We start from the raw sequence: 22,322 nt of genomic DNA on the forward strand, positions 1-22,322 counted from the left end.
GATATGAGTCACAGACTCCTTAGCCAAGCATGAAGCTGGCTGTGGCCTCAATTTTCTCTTTTTTCCCCATATGTTATCTTCAGCATTCCAAAGTCTCGGGAAGCCTAAGTCTTCGTGGGCTGCCTGGGTGATTCTTAGTCAGTAAAAGCTCAAAACTCTTCCTCAAGGAAGATGGCACTAGCACTAGACATGTGGAACAAGTGTCCTTTTTTTTTTTTTGCCTGTTCTGGGCTTGAGCTCAGGGCCTGAGCACTGTCCTTGGACTTTCTCAAGGCTAGAGCTCTACCACTTGAGCCTCAGCACCACTTCCAGCTTTTTTCTATGTATGTGGTACCAAGGAATTGAACCTGTGTGCTAGGCAAGCACTCTTCCACTAGGCCAAACTCTTGGCCCCTCAGTGCCTTTTACATCTCAGTGACCTTTATATTGTAATAACCTAGCAAGTTTAGCCACCAAATTCTATTTTTCGAAAAATGCTTAAGATGCTTAACCACCTGCATGTGGTTTCATCCTCATGGTTATGGACTTAGGGGCATCATACAGTGATGACCTCCTATATGTGGTAATGACCACCTGATGTTTACCTTTAAAAACTCAGCCCCACTGAAGCACGGGGCTGTTTTCTACCAGCCCAAAGGTGCAGAGTAGTTGCTTTACAGCTATTGAAATGACTCCCAGCTCGATTCACTGAGTGACTTTAAACTGGGTTCAAGTCCCAGCCTGATTGGCTGGGATACATCAGTATCTGTCTTTTGGGCTTTAAAGCCTAAAACAGGCTGCTGTTCCCTCATGGTAGAAAGGGGAATATCTGCCTCATGGGTCCTATAAGACCTACAGAGTCCTTTGGTACATGGCTGGGCAAGCATACTCGCTTCCTGTCATCTGCCACTGGCCGCCTCCTTATATAGCCTGCAAATGATGTTAAGAATATCCAAATGGCCCTTGGCAGAAAAAAAGGTCCCTCACCCCTGATTTAAGCAGAGAAAACAGAACAATATACACATGAGGATTAAGACTCACCCTAAGTCTCTAGACAGATTATTGGTAGAACTGGGCTTCCTAACTTTTCAATCTAGACTTCTTTCCTGTATCTGTTTTTTTTTTCTGTCAAAAAAAAATCCCTTTTAAATTCTCACAAAAGCATCATACTCTTCTGCAGAAAAATATACCATAGGAATACATATACAAGCTTTTGTAACTCTTCATGCCATCTGGTAAAGAGCCACTTTAGATTGTGTTTAAGCAGGTCAGGTGGCTTGTGCAAAAGAAAATGGGAGGATAATTGAGAGCGGTGACATCTTTTCAACAGTCTATGATTGGTCTCTGGCCTAGAATAAGAAAAACAAATAAATAGGAAAATAGGAGCTCGGGGTGGTTATCTTTTTTTTCTTGAGCAGCTGCCTAAGGCTTGCTGCCTGTCCGTGGGTGACGCAGCTCCCTGGTACACCCATTCCCAAGGGCACAGTATCTAGCCTGCCAGCTGGGCAAGATTGTAGCCCTCCCCCTGAAACAGGTGGTTGTCTGCCTTTGTCCAGACACAGGCAGCTGCACTGTATTTTGTGCTGTCAGTGCTGTTCTTGATTCTCCCCCATTGTCAGCCTCGGCACTCTCTCTAAGCACAAAGCAAGGAATGAGCTCCTTGGGATCCTTGGTGTTCTAAAACCTTACTTGACAATAGACAAGGGATTAGAGAATTCTTTCTTGCTAGGGGAGAGAGTGCTTAAGTGAGATGAACAACTGGCTCTTGAGCCTCTATACTAAGCCATCACATCACATCATCAGCCACCTGCCCTTCTAGGCCTGAGGTATCCTTTTCTCCTGGCTCTCTCACCTTCTCTCCTAAAGGTCAGTCCAGCCCCCAACTGCCATCACCAAATAGGTGTGGAAGACCAGGTTGATTTGAGGGGGTTCATACCCATTTCTGACCATGAATCGGCCACAAAATTGAGGATAGAGGGGAGGCATTGCTTCCCAGTGTCAGCTTAGAAGACTTAGCCAAGTATGACAGAGCTCCAGTTCTGTCCCTCCAGAGGGAGCCACCAGTGTAAATGGAAATTATAATCAAGCGTTTTTGCCCAGGAGCGGGAAAGCACACATCTGGATAAAAAGGGAACCAGAATTGCTGCAGAGCCTCCATCCTTCAGGCTGGTCCAAGAGAGCCAGGTGTTTGCTCTTTCTCACATTTCAGCAACCATGTAGATAAACACCAATCTTGGAAACAGTTCTCTTTCCAAATAGACAGCTGAGACTGACAGATGAAAGAATATCCTCAGAGAGTATTCCCCCAAAGTTGGAATGTTTAGGGCTGCAAGTTAGCATCACTGAGAAAGCTAAGCCAAGAGTTAAATTAGTCTGAAAAGGCTGCCCCTCATTGGCCTTCCTACTCTTCCTCATCCCTTTGTATGTTTGTCTAGATCCCAAGAAGAGCTGAAAATAAACAATGACTCATTCAGCCTTTCCAAGGCTCAGGAAAGAGGATGATGGTTGGGATCATTTTTTAGTTTCCAGACAGAAATCAGTGATATTGGGTATTGAAGACTCCAGTTTCAACTACCCAAGCGGGTGTCTTCAGCTCTTCCTTGGTACAGTACCCAGATTTAAAGTCAGATCCAGGATCTTGCTGTCATCAGGCACTCTGGTCACAGAAAGAGCAGATTAGCTGGGATTAGAGCCATTTGTGGTTAATGGAGGCCTGGGAGATAGAGTAAAGCAGCACATTGCTAGTGACTGTAGCCCTGTTCATTTAGCTACTTCAAGAAGTAACCCAGAAGAGCCAGGTGCCAGTGGCTCACACCTAATACTGGCTACTCAAGGAGGCAGAGATCTAAAGATTGCAGTTTGAAGCCAGCCTGGGGAGAAGAGTCCTTGTGAGACTAAGCTCCAATTAACCACTCAAAAAAAAAAAAAGTGCTATGGCTCAAAGTAGCAGAGCACTATCCTTGAGCAAAAAGAGCTCAGGGATAGCACTCAGGCCCTGAGTTCTAGCCCCACAACTGACTGACCAAAAACTTAAAAAAAAAAAAAAGAAGAAGAAGAAGTAACCCCAAGTTAAGTTAGGCACTGGCTGTAATCCTACCTTCTCAGGACACTGAGATCTGAGAATCACAGTTCAAAGCCAGCCTAGGCAGGAAAGTCCATGAGTCATCTCCAATAAACTCAGTAAAAGCGGGAAGTAGTGCTGTGGCTCAAGTGGTAAAATGCTAGCCTTGAGCAAAAGAAGTTCAGGGACAGAGTCCAGGCACAAAGTTCAAGCCTCAGGACCAGCCAAAAAAAGTAGCCCAGTCTATGGTTCCCAGCTGACAGTGCATGCTGGAAGAAATGCATTTTAGGGGGCTCTTGGCTACCAGCATTATGTTAACTGTCCCAGCTCAGACCTTGGGCCTCTTTCCTAGGACAGGAAGAATGGTCCTGGTCACATAGCGCACAGTTTGATGTAGATTAGACATGAATGGTTTGTCACTAAGCGGCTCTGGTTAGCAGGAATCATAGAGAAGGAATTTGGCAAGAACGCATATGGTATTGCAACCTGTCAATAAAACTTGACAGAGTTTGTAAATCAGAGGCTTCTTGACAACTGGCTTCACATTGTGCCTAATGCAGTCAGATTTGCCCTCTTTATGGAGGGCTCTGCAGTTTGCTTCTGAACATTTGCCTCTTCTCTAAGACAAGGTCGCCTTACTTCACCTTCTCCATCCAGTGGCCCCCTGGACATGGAAATAGCTCATTTATTTTCACTCTACTTTGTATTGTGACAGTCTTCTTGTCAGCCTTGTTCAAAACTGGGCTTGAACCCACAATCTTCTCACTTCAGCCTCAAGTGCTGGGATTACAGGCATGGGCCACCATGCCCAATTAAAGCACTACCTTTTGCCAAACTAAGGCACTACTTTTTCAGGCACTAAGCAGATCATACAGGCCCTTGAGCAGAAGCTAGGAGAGGTAGCACAGCACAAGAAAGTAGGGCTGGGTATGTGGTCTAGTGGTAGGGTGCTTGCCTAGCATGTGCAAAGCCCTGGGTTCCATTCCCTGGTCACACATTCACAGAAAAAGCCAGAAGTGGTGCTGTGACTCTAGGATAGAGTGTTAGCCCTAAGAAAGCTCAAGGACAGTGCCCAGGCCCTGAGTTTAAGCCCCAAGACTGGCAAAAGAAAAGAATAACATTTTGTGAGGCTCTGGTTCTTATTAGGAAATAAGTATTTTACCAGGTGAGGCCTATACCCAGCATGATAGGCATCTATAGCCAGATCTGAAGCCTAAATGCCTAGTCCTATTGGCTTATGGCCAAGACAGCCCTACCTTCTTATTGGCCTCCTTATCGGGCCAGTATTGAGAAAAATGTGCCTCTCATAATCTCTTCCTTAACTCACCCTCTTCTGTGTCCCCTGTAGCCCCCTGGCTACTCTGTGGAAAGTGACTTCTGTTGTCAGATGAGCTTGATCCAGTTGCAGGTTGGAAGCTTTTACTGGACTTTCTTTTTATTCTGTTCGGGCTGCCATAACAAAGCACCAAAGACTGGGGGTTCAAACAATAGATGCTTAATTTCTCACAATTCTGGAAACTGAAAGCCAATATGAAGTTGTTATTCAGACTGACAAGGACTCTCTTCCTTGTTTTACATCACCACCTTTTCACTGTCTCTGCATGCTCATTTGCTCTCACTCTCTTTCACTATGTTTTTTCAGGGGTGGCTGGGTAGGGCTGGGGGAGGCTTAGGGAGAGAAAAGGTTGGTTTGAGACAGGGCGCATGCAGGTCTAGAACTTAGTGTGTAACCCAGTCTAGTCTCAAACTCAAGTTCTTTCTGCCTCAGCTTCCAGAGTGCTCTGATACAGATGTGTTTGGTCCCCTTAACCTCCATTTCTCTGTATCTTCCATGACTAGGATTTGAACTTAACCTTACACTTAGTAGGCTGACAAAGCACTCTACCATTTGAACAACATTCTAGTAACCCCTCCCCCTTTTTGTTCTAATACTGGGACTATCCCTGAGCTTTTTTTGCTCAAGGCTAGTGCTCTACCACTTGAGACAGAGATCCACTTCCACCTTTAATTAGATTGATTAAAGAGTCTTGTGTATTTGTGTAAAGTCTTGTGGCTTTGAACCACAATCCTCAGATTTCAACCATGTGAGTTTGGGTAGGATTCCAGGTATGAGCTATCAGTGCTAGCTGCGAGCCCTTTTTGCTTTTACATTGTTTTTCAGGTAGAGTTTGTGCCTCCGCCTAGCACAAGCCACATTCCTCCTTCCTTCCTATGTCCTCCTGCATAGTTTGAGTTACAGGCACTTACCACTACAAGAAGCAGCTTTTTGGGTAGATGAAGTCTTGCTAACTTTTTACCTAATCTCAGTCTCTTTAATACCTAGAATTACAGGTGTGAAGCACTGTTTGAAGTTCACTTATACTCTGCTCTGCCATCTTTTCTCCTCACTTTTTTTTCTTTTTTTTTTTTTGTTTGCTCTCTTCTATCCCCCACCACCACCTTTTACTCTCCCTCTTTCCTTGGAAGACTATAAAAAAATGTAAGCTGGTCATATTAGGGACAACCCTAATGACCTCATATTGACCTCCCAATGACTGTCTCCAGAAACATTTTCATTAGTGCTTGGACTGTAACGTGATATTCCAGCCATTTTGGGGGCCCTGAACCCCCCCAGCAAGAGTCACCAGCATTCAGTGAACCAAGCTACGAGTCAGATTAATCGCAGTACAGCAGTTAGGCTCCACCTTTAGGCTGATAGAGAGCAGCCCCAACCTTCAGTGGGGCTAAGCTTTTCAAGGTAAACACCACACGCAGGTGGTAGTCACCGTATGACATCACCTTACGATGCCCTAGTCAATAACCACAGGATGAAACCACAGGCAGGTCATCAAGCTGGTTAAGCATTTTTTACAAAAATAAACAGTTTGGCAACTAGGCCTGCCAGGTTATTACAACATGGAATTTGAAGGCCACAATGTAACCCATAGCAGAACCAAATATGCAAGAACATGGGTATGTCCTGATCTGTTTAGGAGCAGAATGGCATATTTTGAATCTCTCTTAGGAGAGATTAGGGCATACATCAGTGATATAATTGGTGAACTCAAAAACTTCTCTTTCCTACTACCTGTCACACTTCAAAGACACCACCAATAACCAACAACATCCTCTTCTTAACCATACAATGACTAGTGTGAGATAATCCTTCAGGAAAAATCTTTTTTTTTTTGGTCAGTTGTGAGGCTTGAACTTTGGGCCTGGGTGTTGTAGGCTACTGCCCTACCCGTTGAGCCACAGCACCACTTCCAGTTTACTAATGCTTAATTTGAGATAAAAGTCTCATGATCTTTAGTGCCTGAGCTGGGTTTGAACCTCAATTGTCAGATCTCAGCCTCCTGAGTAGCTAAGATTACAGGCGTGAGCCACCAGTCTGCCAAGCTTTTTTTTTTTTTTCCAATTGTTTGAGATGGAGTCTCATGAACTTTTTTGGCATGAGCTTGCTCTGAACTCTAATCTTCCTGACATCCGTTTCCCAAGTAGCTAGGATTATAGGCCACCTTGCTGTAAAGTTTCTACCACAGCCCTAACACCTTTTGTCTTCTCTTCCTACCCTTTCCATTCATTTTCCAGGGCCTTAAACTTTGGTATTGAATACTACTGGGATCAGCTGAATGAAACTGTGTTCACTGTCCATTCCAGCAGCAGGAGCAGCGAGCGGCCTGGGTAAGATGAAATAGGAGAGCAGTATGTGGCTGCAGGCCTGTTCCTTCTTCCTGCTTTTAATGAGCTCTGGGTCCTTCCTCAAGCAGCTCTTCACTGAATCATTGCATGTCTTGAGGATTTTGCATACAGTCTCATTTGAGAAAAGTGTTCTATATAGAAAAGAGGATAAAAGTTCTGCTCTTAGAGTCTCATTTTAGTAAGGAGACCTCCTTCCCTCTGGTGTGGTCAACACCACAGAAATAAAGGACTATGGGGGAAAAAAATTCTCTCCCTGAAGTCTGCTGTGATCTGGGAGAAAGACGGTGATCAGAGGTGGATCTCTTAGATAACTGGAGCCCCAAAGCCAAAGAAATGCTAGGTTAGTGGTAGACCCAAGACTATCCCTGCCTTCTATAGAAACTGCAGGGCACGGTTGGAGAAATGGCCCCAGAAGTACCTAGAAATGAATGACTAGTGATAATCTCAAAAGGCTGCTGCTTCCTTTGCTGACAGCTCCAGTGATACCAGAGGCATTTCTGGCAAGTGCCCTAAGGAAGGGACTAGTCCTAGGCCTGACTTTCCTTGTACGATAGCTTGGCTCCCTACCTACAAAGCTGTGTTTTCAGCTAAGAGGAGGACTCCATAACACCTTCATAAGAGTACCAGCACTTCTTACAAAATAGACAAATAGACATCTTAATCTTGATAAATTTTGTCAGCTTGTAAGTAGACGGAACAAAGCTAGAGAGAGGGGGGCTGGGGAGAAAGGAAAAGAAAAAAAAAAAAACAACACGTTTTTCTGCCTACCTTTCATTCTACAAATCACAATAGTAGCTTATTGGACCTTTTTTTTCTTTTCTTTTCAGTCAGTCATAGGGCGTGATCTCAAGGCCTGGGTACTGTCTCTGTCTTCAAGACTAGCACTCTGCCACTTTGATCCACAGCTCCATTTTCAGTTTTCTGGTAGTTAATTTCATATGAGTCACACAGACTTTCCTACCTGGGTTGATTCTGATCCATGATCTTCAGATTTCATCCTCCTAAGTATCGAGGATTACAAGTGTGAGCCACCAGGGCTCATTTTGCTTTTTAATCTTGAGTCTTTTCAGATCAGCCATCTTTCCCTCCATATGAATCTGTTCTTTAAGAGATGACTAGTTGGCTTTGTAAGACTGAGTAGTTCTATGGCCTTCTTCCCTTGTCCCAAAGCAGGGACTGGTCTGTGGAAATTGTGCACAGCCACCATCAGGAGGTAGCTCTGGAAGCACAGGGTTCTCCTCTTAAGCTGCACCTTGACCCATGGTCACACAGGACCCCAGAATACTGTAAGAGGAGCTATCCTAAGCCCTGCCTAACTTCAATTTGCCTTTCTCTCTCTAGAACCAGCAGGGCTACATGGAGGACAGACAGAGACATGGGTCTGATGAACGCAATTGGGCTGCAGCCCCGGAATCCCACCACCTCTGTGACATCTCAGGGCACACAAACTCTAGCCCTTCAACTGCAGAATGCTGAAACACAGACTGAGAGAGAAGAGCAGGAGCCAGGGGCAGAAGCCACGGGTCCTGGTGAAGGTAGGAGTCATTTACAGCTAGAAAAAGGTCTGATTAAAGATCAGAGGTTGAAAACAGCATGACTCCCTGGAAGAGGTGGCCTGAAGCTCCTGGCCTCTGCATGAGCAGGTGGTACTATGTGAGTGTCACTATAATGACCTGTCAAGTTTAGCCATCAAATTCTGTTTTGTAAAAGTATTAAACTTGCCTGACCACCTGTGTGTGGTTGTTGACTTTGGGCATCATACTGTGACGTCATACGGTGGTGACCACCTGCGTGTGGTTATGACCACCTGTGTGTGGTATTTACCTTTAAAAACTCAGCGCCACTAAGTTAGGGCTTCAGCCCAAGGATGGAGAGCAGTTGCTGTGCAGCTATTAAAATAACTCCTAGCTCGATTCACTGAGTGTTGGTGACTTTAATATTGTGGGTTTAAGACCCACCTAAGTGTCTGGGATACAATAATCACTCCCTAGCCATGTCTAAGTAATACCTGGTATCAGGAAGAACCTTTTCTGGCAGGAACATGGACATCATTTATCTGAACCAGATCAGTTTCTCCAATAAGCTGAGCTGGACTCTGACCTCAGTCTGAAAGCTAGGGAACCAAGCTGGTTTACCAGGCCCCTTGAGCCAGGCACCACCAATAGCTCACACCTGAAATCCTGCCTACTCAGGAGGTTGAGACCTAGAAGATTGTGGTTCAAAGTCAACACAGGCAGAAAAGACCACTAGACTCCCATCTCCAGAATCACCAACAATGGCCGGGTGCCAGTGCCTCACTCCTATAATTCTCGCTGTTCAGGAGCCTGAGATCAGAGGCTCACAGTTCAAAGCCAGCCCAGGCAGGAAGGTCTGTGAGACTCTTATTCCACAAGCTCTGTGTCCAGGTCTTAGGTTCCCAGGGCCAGCCGCAAGTGGCTTATCTCCCCACAACTGGCATAGCAGATGGCGACTGCTACAAGTGACACTTAAATTCTATTGCATATGTGGTTCTACTGTAGTCATACATATCTCAGCACCTACCTCTCACCTATTTCAGGTGTGGCTTAGCCAGCCTTAGTTTTTGTCTCTCACTGCTGGCCTCACACTTTTAAGAACCAATTAGCACTTCCCAGTGGTAGGGATGGAGCCACTTTGGAACCCATCAGCAGCTGTGTTAAAAGGCTTGTTCTCACTCTCCTCACCCCCTACCCCCAACCCCTTGCTGCTCTGAACTCCATACAAGGCAACATCGAAACAGACATTCTCTAGGTCTGGTTGAACCATTTGCTTAAAAGAGATTGTGAGAGAAGCCCTGGTATGCATCAGGCAGAGACTAGCATATCTTCTACATCTGGGGCCCAAGGTTCTTTGTGATGTGGAAATCCTCTTGCTGGGGACATAAGCAACTAGCTGGAGCCAGCAGAAGCTTTAAGGTTTACTGCGGAGGAAGCAACCAAAGGCTCTTGCAGCCATCTCAAGTCTACTTTTACAGGTTTCTATGGACTCTGATTCATCCTGAAGTCCATTAAACTGATTGCAAGAAACCTGAGGTCCAAGCACATGAGACCCACTGCTTTTCCAAGCAGAGCCAGAGTGCATGCCCTCCCTCACAGCAGATGGGCAGCCTCTGAGAGCCTGTGGTGAAGCCATAAGGGTTACAGAAATGATTCCTTCCTAAGGAGCTTGAGCTCACAGTCATCTAGAGAGGGTGACAGACACTTAAGCAGGTGACTGCTTCCATGTGATAAAGACTGAGGGAGCACAAGGAGGAGCTCAGGCCAGTTACCTCAGGGATGGGTAAGAGTGGTGACTAAGAAGATACATATCCTCCAGTCTACCTTCTATAGATTTCCTGCTGTTACCTTGCTGTTTCTAGATGGCAGTTAACCCTAAATTCCTTTTTTCCTTTGTGAGGGTGGGTTGGGGGGAATTGTCTTTCTCAGTCATGGGAGATTGGGACCTGCTTACTGCCTCCTGGCTCTGCCTCTCATAAAGTAGAACAGGAGGTAGTGGTGATCCCATGGGTGAAGCTGGTCAGCAAGCACAGCACAGGAACAAGAGCCTTGCTGCGGTCTGGGGGGAGGAGGGAGGAAATGACCAGTGAATGTGTCTTCTAAGGTCAGGAGCTTTGTACTCACCTCACAGCTCTGAAGCGAGATTCCTCTTGGGGAAGATTGGAAGTCAGTGCTTTTCTGGGTCCATCTCCATCCAGAGCAAGCCCAGTGGCTCTTGCCACTCCCTTCTCCATACCAGCTCCTGAGTCCTTTCCTCTTTATGACTGAGTTGGTCACCAAGTCGGCAGGTACATGGATAAGAAAACCCCAGTTGAGATTACCATTTCTAGGCTTACCTACAAGAGGGATAAACACCTCTACACAAACACCTATGTAAGGTGTAGCTGTGCTTGTCACAATCCCTGTTCTATGCCCTGCCCTCCCTTAGTCCTATCCTGATAGCACCACAAAGCAAGAGACACGTACTTGACATGTGTGAGGTCATGGATTCAATCTCCCGATCCACAAAAATTAAAAGAGGAATAGGGGCAACTAAATCCATTAATAACTTTCAGGAAGGGCTCTCTGCTAGGGCAGTTGTCCATGTTGACTTTTTGCTTGTCTAGCTTTAACAAAAGAGTTGAAGTCTCCTTTAGAATGTACAATTGATTCTGAAGCAAGCCACCTGCCCTCCTGTCTAGAAGGTAGCTCAGAAAGAGAGAAGTGTTCCCTGGGAAAGTTCACTGTTGGCTCCTAGCACTTGTACAGAATATGCCTGGCAATCAGGTAGTATGTTCAGACCCATGAATAAATGGAGCTGAAGAATGAATGGCCTGCCGATGGTTCTATCACTGAAACTTGGGAAAAGCAAATGTGAAAAAAAGGAAGAATGTATCCAGGTGCTGGTTCGCTTATGCTTGTAATTCTAGCTATTCAGGAAGCTGGGTTCTGAGGATCATGGTTCGAAGCCATCCCTGGTAGAAAAGTTCCAGTGAGACTCTTATCCCCAATTAATTAGTTACTCAAAACCCAGAAGTGGCACTGTGGCTTAAGTGGTAGAGCAGTAGCCTTGAGCACAAAGAGGTTCAGGGACAGCATCCAGGCCCTGAGTTCAAGCCCCACAACCAATAAGGGGGGGTTGAAGAATGGACACACACACACACAGTCCTCTGCTTTCCTGACAGTGTAGTCCCGAGAATCTAATATGGTTGTAGGGCATTGTGGTAAGTAGCTAATCCCACCTGTCCTCTACATGTAAAACCTATCCTAGAATATGCCAAGGAAACAGTCTCACATCAGCAGTGAATCAGTTTCTCTTTTTCCAAACACAAAAAGTATTTTTGCCACAGAGGAGACAGCTGAATTAACCTCTATATCTCCCCATGGAATGCTTCTGGTTCTATTTCCCTCGGGCTTCAATATGTTTTCTTCTTGGAGAATATACCAGCTGTCTTCAGTGGCTAAAGCTGTCCACTCGGCCCCAAGAACCATTTGTACGCATATTTCTAAATTTCTCATCCATTATTTTTTGAGCATTTACTTTGAGTCTGATATTGTATTTATCAGCATTATGAATCCAGATATATTGGAAAAGGAGTCACATTAGAAATGAATCCCTATGTCAAAAAAGGAAGCAGATACTTGAGTGCTTCTCTATAGCAGATACTAACCAGTTTTCAAATCTGTATGCTTAACACTTGTAATTCTACTTAGTCTACCTACTTAGAAAGCTGAGATCTTAGGATTGTGGTTCAAGGCCAGCCTAGGCCGGAAAAAGTCTATGAAATTCTTCATCTCCAGTTAGCAGAAAGCTGAGATTTTAGGATTGTGGTTCAAAGCCAGCCTGGGCAGGAAAAGTCCATGAAATTCTTTATCTCCACTTAGCCACCAAAAATCCACCAAGTGGAGCTGTGGTTCAAGTGATAGATTGCAGCTTTGAGAGGAGAAAAAAAAAAAAAAAAAAGCTAAAGGACAGCTCCCAGCCCTAATTTCAAGCCCCAGTATGGACACAAAAAGACTGAGGAGGTGGAGCACCAGCAGATAGAGCCTGCATAGTGTGGCCCAACATGCACGGGCAGAGAGCAGAGCCATCTTTTTTGTGGTAAAGGCTGTGAGCTACAGCAGACAGGCAGACAGGCAAGGGAGTATGAGCACAGCAAGTGTGAGGACTGGGCAGGCCATCATCTGTCAAGGATGATGTCTACCTTTTAAGTGCTTGTTGCTGGACTTGGGGTGTTAGAATGTGAGGGGCAGCCGGGCGCCAGTGGCTCACACTTGTAATTCTAGCTACTTAGGAGGCTGAGATCTGAGGATCGCAGTCTTGCCAGATTCCTAGGTGGACCTCGAACCTGTGTGTAGCCCAGAAAGGCTGCTGATTCCCTCTCTCCTCTGCTTTGTACCTTCTAGGCGAGGGCCCAGAGTATGGTGCCAGTGGGGAAGACGCCCTCAGCAGGATCCAGAGGCTGATGGCAGAGGGAGGCATGACGGCAGTGGTGCAGCGGGAGCAGAGCACCACCATGGCCTCCATGGGGGGCTTCGGCAACAACATTATTGTCAGCCACCGCATTCACCGTAGCTCACAGACAGGCACTGAGTCCGGAGCTGCCCGCACCTCCTCACCCCAGCCCTGTACCTCTCGGGGACAGTTACCAGAACCTGGACAACTGGCAGAGCGAGGCCTAAACCCCCGGACAGCTTCCTGGGACCAGCCTAGTACTTCTGGGCAGGAGCTACCTCAGCCAGTCCCACCCTCTTCCTCCCCAGTCCCGATTCCTGTCCCCTCTCCTGACACTGAGGGACCAACCCTGCACTGCAACCTGACCAATAACAGCTACCTTCCAGAAGGTGGTGGCGGCAGTAGGGGGGACGCTGCAGGCCCCAGTGGGGAGCCACGAAACAGGTAGAGACAGATCTGCACTGCAGCCTCCCCTCAAGCCGCTCAGCAGAAGCCAGACCTCACAGCTGACTGGGACCTATACACACAGAAGAGCTGCTGGCTACATCAGGAAGCAGGATGAGGATGAGGGAGTTGGAGGGCAGGAATGAGGACTCAGTAGGAAGGGACAGGCCACTAGGTAAGGCTTGCCTTGGGGGCTGGGACCTTCCAGGATCTGAAGCCCAGAAGAGCCACATTGCTGGATCTGGTGAGAATGAAGAAACAAGTGGGTCTTTCTGCCATGAACCCCTTCCTCGCCCCTTTCTTCTAGGATCATGGGCTAAAGGGACTTAGCCCTGGGCAGAAGCCCCAGAAGGGTGAACAGTCTTCCAGATCTGGGCCACACTATCCTGGGTAGAGGCCAGTGGGATAGCTTTGGCCTGGCCCCCAGACACCACCTCCACCTCTGAACCTTCCAGAGTTTCAGCCTCTCTTCATCATCTTGGCCCACAAAACAAAAAACACTTGAGTGGGCTGGGCTCCCAGGTTCCTGAGGACAGGCACTTATGCACTCACAAGTGGGGACAGCTTGGGGGTGAAGGGGCGGTCCACTTTCCCAACACAAGATCAGTCAAGAGATGGTGGGCAAGGCCTCACTCAGGAGGCTGGCGGTGGGGGGAGGGGGGGGCTAGATTGTCCATCTCACTCCTCCCTCTCCAAGGGCCCTCAGAGTAACTCTTGTGGGTGTCAGTATTACCTGAGCCTAGGCCAAAGCCAGCCTGAGGCTTGGGGGAAAGAGGAAACTCCAAGTCAGAATGTGAGGTCTTGGTCTGTGATTTAAGGTGTTGCATGTGGAATCCTGAACTGTACGTGTAGTTTCTAGTGGAGAAATCAAGGCTCTGATCATTTTGTTTTTAGTATGAAAATGTGATTTCCTTTTTGTCATTCATCATAGAAATATTGTGGTGGGAGGAGAGGGGATAGTCTACTGCTAATGAGGGAAACACCAAAGATCTACATCATTAAAATGATGACATGCCCCTCGCCAGGCTCTGTTTGTTTTCATGGAGGATGGGGTAGGGGTTGGGATCGGGATACAGGAGGTATGGAGGGCGAGCCAGCTGAGTAAGAGTTATTTCATCTGCTCAGTAGACTGTCACTCCTGCTTCCCAGGACCCACTGTGGATTGGGGATGTGTGGAGAGGCCTTTCAGCAGTGGCAGAATAGGCAGGCGGGGGAAGTTGTTGGCTCTGATTGCTTCCTACTTAGTTAGCACTGTGGACCTGAAGTAAAGATTAAGTGCCCAAAACTGGGATTCTCAGGTTCTGGGAGTCCTAGGGTATCAGAGATGGTCTTATCCATAAGTGTGCCAAAGCAGGCTGGAAGGCCTGCTTTGCATGGGACTTAGCTTCATGTTAGAAGAAATTTAGAAAGAAGGATATGTACCTAAACTCTTCAAGAGATGAAAAGGAATCCCTGAATAGCCCCAGCATTTCTTTCCGACAGCAAGTACTGTGTCTTTTGTTGTTGTAGGGCTTGAACTCAAGACTTGGATGCTGTCCCTGAACTTTTTTTTGCTCAAGACTAGTGTTCTACCACTTTAAGCCATATTGCCACTTCCGATTTCCCTGGTAATTAATAGGAGATAAGAGTTTCACAAGTCTCATGGACTTTCCTGACTGGGCTGGCTTCAAACTGCAATCTCAGCCTCTTGAGTAGTTAGGATTATAAGTGTGAGTATCTTACATATGCCCAACATTGCCCCAGCAGCTATGGGTTACACCCAAGTATAGATTCTGCTCTAGCAGAGACAAAACCCCAGGATAAAAGGGAAGACAGTACTGTGTGAAGAATTCATCATTAGGAACACTCAAATGTTGGAGAAAATTGTACCATAAGTCCATATTCCCAGTCCACTGTAAGTATGTCAATGGACTGTACTGTGCCTGAGGACATTACTTAGCTAGCTGTGTAACCTTAGTTAAGCAAGCTGCTTTGGTTTTCTGAGTTGTTAGTACCAGGGCTCATTCAGCTTGCTACTCATGGCTGATGCTCAGGAGCCACACCACACCTCCAGCTTGACATTTTGCTAATTAACTGGAAACAATCCTTCAGACTTTCCTCCCAAGACTAGCTTCAAATCATGATTCTCCAGGTCTCAACCTCCTGAGTAGCTAGGATTATGGGCAGGAGCCACTGGCATCTTGGTCTTTTCTGAGCTTTTTCTTACAATGGTATATTTGACTTTTACTGTACAACCTTCTCTTAATTAGTGGGATTTGAACTAATTAAAGGGTGGAAGGAGAAGGGAGTCCTGCAAACCATGCCCTCTGCCCACACATCCTTTTCCAGCAGGAACGAAAATGCCATGGAGAGTATGTGTAAACTGCATGCCAAGCACTCAACGTGGACTACCTCTCCTCACAAAAGCCCTCTAAAGTGATTTACTGCTGTTACTCAGACCACATAGTTAACTAGGAAAGCCAGGACTTGAGGGCTCTGATTCTGAAGCACATGCCTGGGCTGCTATAATTTCTATAAAAAGGAGGACCAAACATGGGAGACTCAATGAGACCTCGTGTGCTCTGCTGCTTTGTTGACAAAGGTATGAGGCCTTGCTGGGTGAGGTGATCCGTCCTGCTGGCTGTGAATGAACCCATCACATTGTCCCCACACCAGCCTCTTTCCATAAGAAGCCTTTGCACTCCCCCCCCACACACGTATACTCCTCCATTTCACAAGGTTATGAATCAAAACAAGTGAGCAGTTCGTTTGGAAATGAAACCATTCAGAGGTCCAGTTGATCAAAGAATAGGAAGACTTTAGGTCTTCCAGTTCCTAATCCAGTTCTCCAAACTTTTTGTGTGTGTGTTTGTCAGTTTTGGGGCTTGAACCAAGGCCTTGGACACTGACACTGTCCCTGAGCTTCCTTTACTCAAGGCTAGCACTCAACCACTTGAGCCACAGCACCACTTTTGGCTTTTGTTTTGTACTGAGCAATCGAATCCTGGGCTCCATGCTAGGCAAGCACTCTAACACTAAGCCACCAGCTCTCCAAACTTCAAGAGCCTTAGGATTGATTCCAGGCCAGGGAGACAAAGGCCCCAGCAGAAATGAGAAAGAACGAATGTCTGCCTGACAGCAGTTGGCCACTTTGTGGTTCTGAGGCCTAAACTGTTTTCCCTATTCAACTGCTTAAGATTAGCATCCCAGCCACACACACCCTACCCATACATACCCACACAAACTGTCCTTAAGAGCACTCCCTCCTCCTTGACCCCACAGAGGAATGCAAGTGCAGGACCGCGTGGTCATACGAACCAACACCCCCTTTCCTCATCTGTGAAGTGGAGCAAGGACAGTGGCGCTGCCTTCAACCAGTTCAGCATGGAGAATTCCGCACCGACAGCCACGCAGCACTGGCTCTTCCTCAGCTCTCCGCCCCTTTTCTGCCGAGGTTCCTGCCGCCTCTGCCGGCGTCCCCGCCTCCACCCCACCCCCACCCCGCCCCCTAGCGCCCCGTCGGCTCGGGTGAGAGGGTGGAGGAGGGGTGGGACTTGGGTTGTTTTCCCAAGAAATGACACCAGCCGTCTTAAGGTTAATCAGCTGCTTGCGCGCAGAGGCTTTGGGGTGATAGGACCCGGGGCCCAGGTACAGAGGGGCTCGTCCGACTCTGGCTGTTCCCTGGCAGGGGAGAGAGAAACGAGGGTGCCTGAGCCGCAGAATTCGCGGCCGCCAAGCCCGGCCAGTAGGAGCTGTCCGAGGTGCTGAAAGGCGCAGGCGAGGCCGGGCGTCCTGAGGCTGCACCCAGTGCGGTGGCCAAAAGATTTGGACGACTGGACTCGCTAGGAGTCCGGTCCCGGGTTCCATCCCGGGTGACCTTGGGGCCCTGGCTTCCCTTCCCCGGCGGCAGTGAACTCGCTTTCCGTGCTGGGTTGGATGGGCCGCGCGTCCCGCCCTGGGGCTGGCAGAGAGGGCGCGCGCCTCTTTCTGAGCCTGCAGCGGGGAAGGGGGAGAGGGCGGGTGGTGCGCGGGGTGTGGGTCCCTTTCTCCCCGGTAGGCCCTCTCCTGTCCTCGCTCCCCTTCGCTTTCCCGACCCCCGACGGCGCCCCTCCGGTCGGCTGCCGAGTGGTCAACACGCAATCCCAAGGCTGGAAGCTCGTCCCCGACGGAACTGTGGTGTCCGAATCCACCCCTGCCCCCCCATAACCTCCTCGTGAGGGTCAAACGCTCGCGACCGCGGTCCAACGGCAAGCTGGACGATGTCAGAGGCTGCGCCCCGGAGAAGCGCAAGAAACACTTCGGGGTCTGGGGTGGCGTGGTCAGGGCGGAGGCGGGGCGCGTGGCCAGCTCCTGCCGCCTGCTTCCTCCCCGGCCCGCGAGGGGGCGCCGCGTCCCCATGACAACGCGGACACCCCCACCCCCCGGAGGGCAGCGCCCCCCAGCTCCTCCGCCCCGGCGGCTGCGGGCGGAGCCCTCGCCGTGCGGGCTCCGGGAGCTGTCGGCCGGCCTCCCGCGAGGAACCCGAGTCGCCAGTGTCTCCGACGCCCCGGGGGGTGACCCCCCGCGTGCGTCGCCGCTGGGTGACCGGCCCGGGGCGGGCGGCGCGGCCCCACCACGATTGGCTGCTTCCCCGTGACATCACGCGGCTCGGGGAAAAGTGCGAGCGTGAGCGCGAGTCGGAGCCACAGCGGCGGAGCTGCAGGCGGAGCAGGGGCCGCCCCTCGGCACCCCGTCCCCGCCTCCGGCCCCCGGCCCAGCCGCCTGCCCCGCCGACCCGCGGGGCCGTGCGTGCGTCCCGCCGTCTGTCCGGCGAGAGCGGAGCGGGACGGAGGCGGCGGTGAGTGACTCGCGAGGGCGCGGGGGCGGGGGGCTCGGTGGGAAGGGAAGGATGCGAGGCTCCTGGACGACCGGAGGGTCTTCAGAGGTGGGTCGACCAGCCACAGGACCCCCAGACCTCTTCTGGGGCAAGCGAGGTGCTGGGAGTAGCAGGGGCCCCCCAGGGCGGGGGAAGATGCTGGACGAAAGGCCAGGCAATGTCCGGGGGGCTTCCCCAGGCTCACCTGGGGAGGAGGGACGGCCAGGAGGTAGGGGGCCGAGGCCCCGCCCACAGCCCCCATCCGGAGCAGGGGCAGCCGTCGGGTCGGCACCTGGCACCCCAACCTTCCTACTCGCAGCTCTGTAACAGTGCCCGGCGCTGGAGCCCTGGAGAGCCCTTTTCCCGCCTGTCTCCCCGCCCTCCCTTCGTCCCTTGGCCGCCCCAGGGCCGCTGGCCCACCCTAGCCCATGGAGTCCTCAGTTGGCGACCTTGAGCCCCGACGGAAGGCACCCCTGCCCGCGCCTGGCCTCCCTCCCCCCTCCCAGGACTTGCCCCCGGCTGCGGCCCCGGCTCAGCCCCGGAGATGCTGCACTCAGGGTCCCCGCACTCGACGGAAGTGTTGGACGCAATGCCGATGCCAGATCCCCTGCGCCCCTCTCCCCGGAAGTCCCGCACCTCCTCTCCCGCCCCGGGATGGAGGGGGGGCCGCAGATCCGAGGGCCACAACCCTGCTAGAGCCCCGGAGTGAGCGCCTAAAACCAAGGACCTGCGCCTCAGCCCCTCTAGGCCTAGAACGCTCCTCGTCGTCGTCTCATCCCAGGAAGGGGAGGGGGCCTGGATCCGGAAAGCACGGGTGCCCACGCCCAGAGGCTGGCGAAACTGCGTTGCCAAAGGTTTGGTGGGAGGGCGGGGCACCATGGGGCTGAGACTCGAGCGACCACGGAGGAGACAGAAGAGAAGACCCAAGTGGCCCTGGAGGTTCCCCCTGAACACAGTTTAAGAAGCCGGTGCCTACTTTGGCCACTGACAGGGCCTCGCGACCCAGCGAGGGGCAGAGTGAGGAATGGAGGGGCAGGAACGTGCCATCTTCCCTCCTAGCTTCTTTGTCCCCCTCCCCTTTGGGGCGCACTCCCCTTAGGGCATGCTGAGCTGAGAGCCACGAGTTCCTCCGGGCCGGATGGGGCGGGTGAGCGCATCGACCCCTCGACAGACGTCCATCGGAGGCTGGGACCGGGCGCTGCATCCTCGAGGACGCAGATCCCTCCCCCCACCACACACACACACACACACACACACACACACACACACACACACACACACACACACACACACACACACTAGGCGTGGGGCTCACATCATCAGCCTAAGTCCGGGGTCCCTCGCCCACAAGCCAGGCGCGAGGGCGGTACTGGCTCCGCGAACCCTCTCGGTGCCAGGAGGCTCCCCGGGCGCGGACGGTCGGAATAGGACTTGTCAGCCTCACATCGTTTGCTCGCGTACACCAGTTCGCAGGTACGGCCACCTGCACGGCGTGCGTCCTCCAGGCACGCGTCCGCATGCACACGCACGTGTCCGCGCCGCGGGTCTGCTCACGCGCGCGCCAGCGCTCGCTCGGGCGCACACACGCACATGCAGACAACTACTAGCGTCTACTCCAGCTCCCCGGGGATCACTCACGAACACAACTCGCACTCGTGGCCCGCCCACACGCCCCTTGCCAGAGCGCCCTAACACCCTTCAACCCCTCGCAGAGCCCTGGGCCGCCCCCGGCGGAGTGTCCTTCCCGGGTCCCCTGTCCTATCCCCGGGAAGTCCTGCCGGGGCGGGCTATCAGGGATCCTCAGTGTTCGAGGCCCGTGTTGGAGTTGGAGATAGTGGAGAACAGCGACTGCCGGCTCCGAGTCCGGAGCTGGCACCCAGGGACCGACATTGCCATCTAGCGGTGCGCGAGGCCCCGGGCGGTGGCTGCTCCTCCCCATTCCAGGGTCTTGGGCAAAATGTCTCAAGAAAACCCCAGGAGTGCAGAGCTGGGGGGAGTAGGGTAGTTGGGAAGACACGGATCCCCATCCGGCCCGCAGCTGGCAAACTAGTGCCCCCCCAACTTACTCATTTCTCCCTGGCCCCACTAAGGATAAGAACTAAGTCACAGAGCCCAGCCAAGGAGAGCCTCCCCAATATGGTAAGTGTTGGGGTTTCTTTTTGGAGGGGGAGGCAGTACATAAAGCACCTAGGAATCTCCTAATAGCATGGCTTTGGATTCTAATCCTGAACGCATCCTTACTAATAAACTGTGACTTTGGGTAAGTTAACATGATCCTCTGTGAGAGGATATTTAGATCCGTAAAATGAGGCTACAAAAAATGTCTGCCTTTTTTGGGCTATTGTAAGCATTAAATTAGATAATCTATATTAAAAGCCCAGAGAAGTTTCTAACTCCTACAGACACTCAATAAACAAAAGCTGTTATGCTTGGCACCTGTAGCCCTCGTTTTTCTTATCCCACTGGCCTGTGGCCTGGCCCTGGGAGGCTAAAGGGAGAATTTCTTTAGCCATGATTCCTGCTGGCTCCCTTGTCCTCTGGCATAGGCCTAGAGGAGGCAGCCTGTTCCCCTGGCTAGTACTAGCTCCTGGGCTCGGAGGGTGATTCCTTAGGCTCCTTTTTGGAGACTCGGAGTTAAAGAGGGCTGGAAGACTTGAGGGAAGGCCCTCTCTGGCTTTTGCCCTTGACTGCTCGTGTGACCTTGGGAGTGTGTTACCCCTTTTCAGTCTCTCCTCCTGTGAAACAAGGACACATTAGGAATAGTTGAACCGGAGGCCTGGAGGCTGACGGTGGAGTGGAGTTGGGGGGGAGCTTGAGGCCAAGGTTGGGGGCACCCAGCCTCTTAGCTGCAGTCCCCAGTGCTATTTGCGCACTAGAGATCAAGTGGAGGTGCTGAGCCTGTCGCTCTTCATGAGGTTGTTTCAGGACAGGTTCCTGCGACGTGCGGGAAGGCAGATGGCTTATCTTGGGCCACCAGCTAGACCCTGCTGGCCCTGCAGTCGGCTCCGGCTGCCGGCTTGGTGCATCTTCCTCCACAGCCAGCTGCTGCGCCCTCTCTTCCTCTTTCACACACACAGACGCACAGAACTGCGTCTACGACCTGCGTGTGGCTGAGATGGGGCCTGTGTGCGTATGTGGAATGGTGTGTGTGTTGGCGGGTGTGAAGGAGGCTGGGCTGGGCGGCTGCCCTGGCACAGAGAGCTGGGCGTGGGCCTCCCTCACATGTATGGAAGAGGAAGAGGAGGAGGAGAGCTGAAGAGAGCCTGGTGGGAGGAAGGGCAGGCTCAGGGAGGAGCTGGGGGACTCCAGCTGGAGCAGCATCCCCACAGGTGTGATAGGGGTTGGCTGCAGACTCCCCAGCACCCTCTACTTTGTCAGGGCAGCATCTCCCTCTTCTCGCTGGATAATCCTTTTGTCTTTGGGCCTTCCTGTGAGGCCTTGGGGCCAGCCTTGGCCAGTGGCAAGTTCTCCGTCAGCTGATGGGCTCTTTGGACCTTGGGGTCCACTGGAGTCTAAGCATGGGGCATTGAGAACCCCCAGTTACCCTCCTACTACCCTGGGGTTGCAAGTGAGGGCTGAGGAGATGTGGAATCTCTTCTGCATACTTTCTTCCTCCTCCAGTTCCTCCTCTTCCTCCAGGTACTCATCTCCTCTACCCACTGCCTGTGGTCCTCAGGGAAGCCTCCCAGCCTTAGAACCATTGGCTCCGTCTATCAGAGCACTTAGGGGACTGCCTTTCTCCCACCTACCCATACGCCATCCATACACCACCCAAACACTACCCATACACTCTCCATACACCACCCAACACCACCCATACACTCCCACACACCACCCATACACCACCCATACACCTCCCACACACCACACACACACACACACACACACCACTCACACACCATCCATACACTGCCCATACACTGCCCCTGCACCACCCACACCCCATCATACACACCCATATATACCACCCATACACTCTCCATACACCACCCAACACCACCCATACACACCCCCACACCACCCATACACCACCCCCACACCACACACATCGTGGAGCTGCAGAACGTTATTTCACCTCTCTGCACTTTATTTTCCTTGCCTATAAATAGTAAAAATAAAATAAAAATAGACAAAAAGAATAAATCACAGTATCTACCTCATGGGCTTGCAGAGAGGGTATGCACAAATAGCATGTGCTTGGCACTTGGTAGAAGATCAGTGTTAGCTGCTATGTATATACTCTTTCTATTGCTCTGTCTCCAGGGTAAGGATTAGAGAGCATGCCCCTTGGTAGGGCTTGGTGAGGACATGACTGAATGGGGCTGGGGTCAGCTCAGTAATAGAGCACATGTCTACCATGTGCAAAGGCCACCA

General features: G+C 50.8%; 1 protein-coding gene across 7 annotated transcripts in view; it reads left to right on the plus strand.

The window, feature by feature from the left end:
- LOC150052902 (muscarinic acetylcholine receptor M4) overlaps positions 1–22,322 on the plus strand; it is a 216,548-nt gene that overhangs the window by 190,687 nt on the left and 3,539 nt on the right. For 5 of the 7 annotated variants that reach the window (XM_090347812.1, XM_090347813.1, XM_090347815.1 and 2 more), the window contains 3 exons: positions 6,611–6,703; positions 8,063–8,256; positions 12,622–14,126. In XM_090347812.1, coding sequence (XP_090203938.1) covers positions 6,611–6,703; positions 8,063–8,256; positions 12,622–13,118 — 784 coding nt within the window. In that variant the 3' untranslated portion in view covers positions 13,119–14,126. Of the gene's footprint in view, positions 1–6,610; positions 6,704–8,062; positions 8,257–12,621; positions 14,127–17,823; positions 17,931–21,266; positions 21,278–22,322 lie in introns of those variants that run through there. The other 2 variants (XM_090347819.1, XM_090347818.1) reach the window with 2 other exon arrangements.

Source organism: Megascapheus bottae, chromosome 16 (genome assembly GCF_031878675.1).
Source record: "Megascapheus bottae isolate mThoBot1 chromosome 16, mThoBot2.hap1, whole genome shotgun sequence".
Lineage (NCBI taxonomy): Eukaryota > Metazoa > Chordata > Mammalia > Rodentia > Geomyidae > Megascapheus > Megascapheus bottae.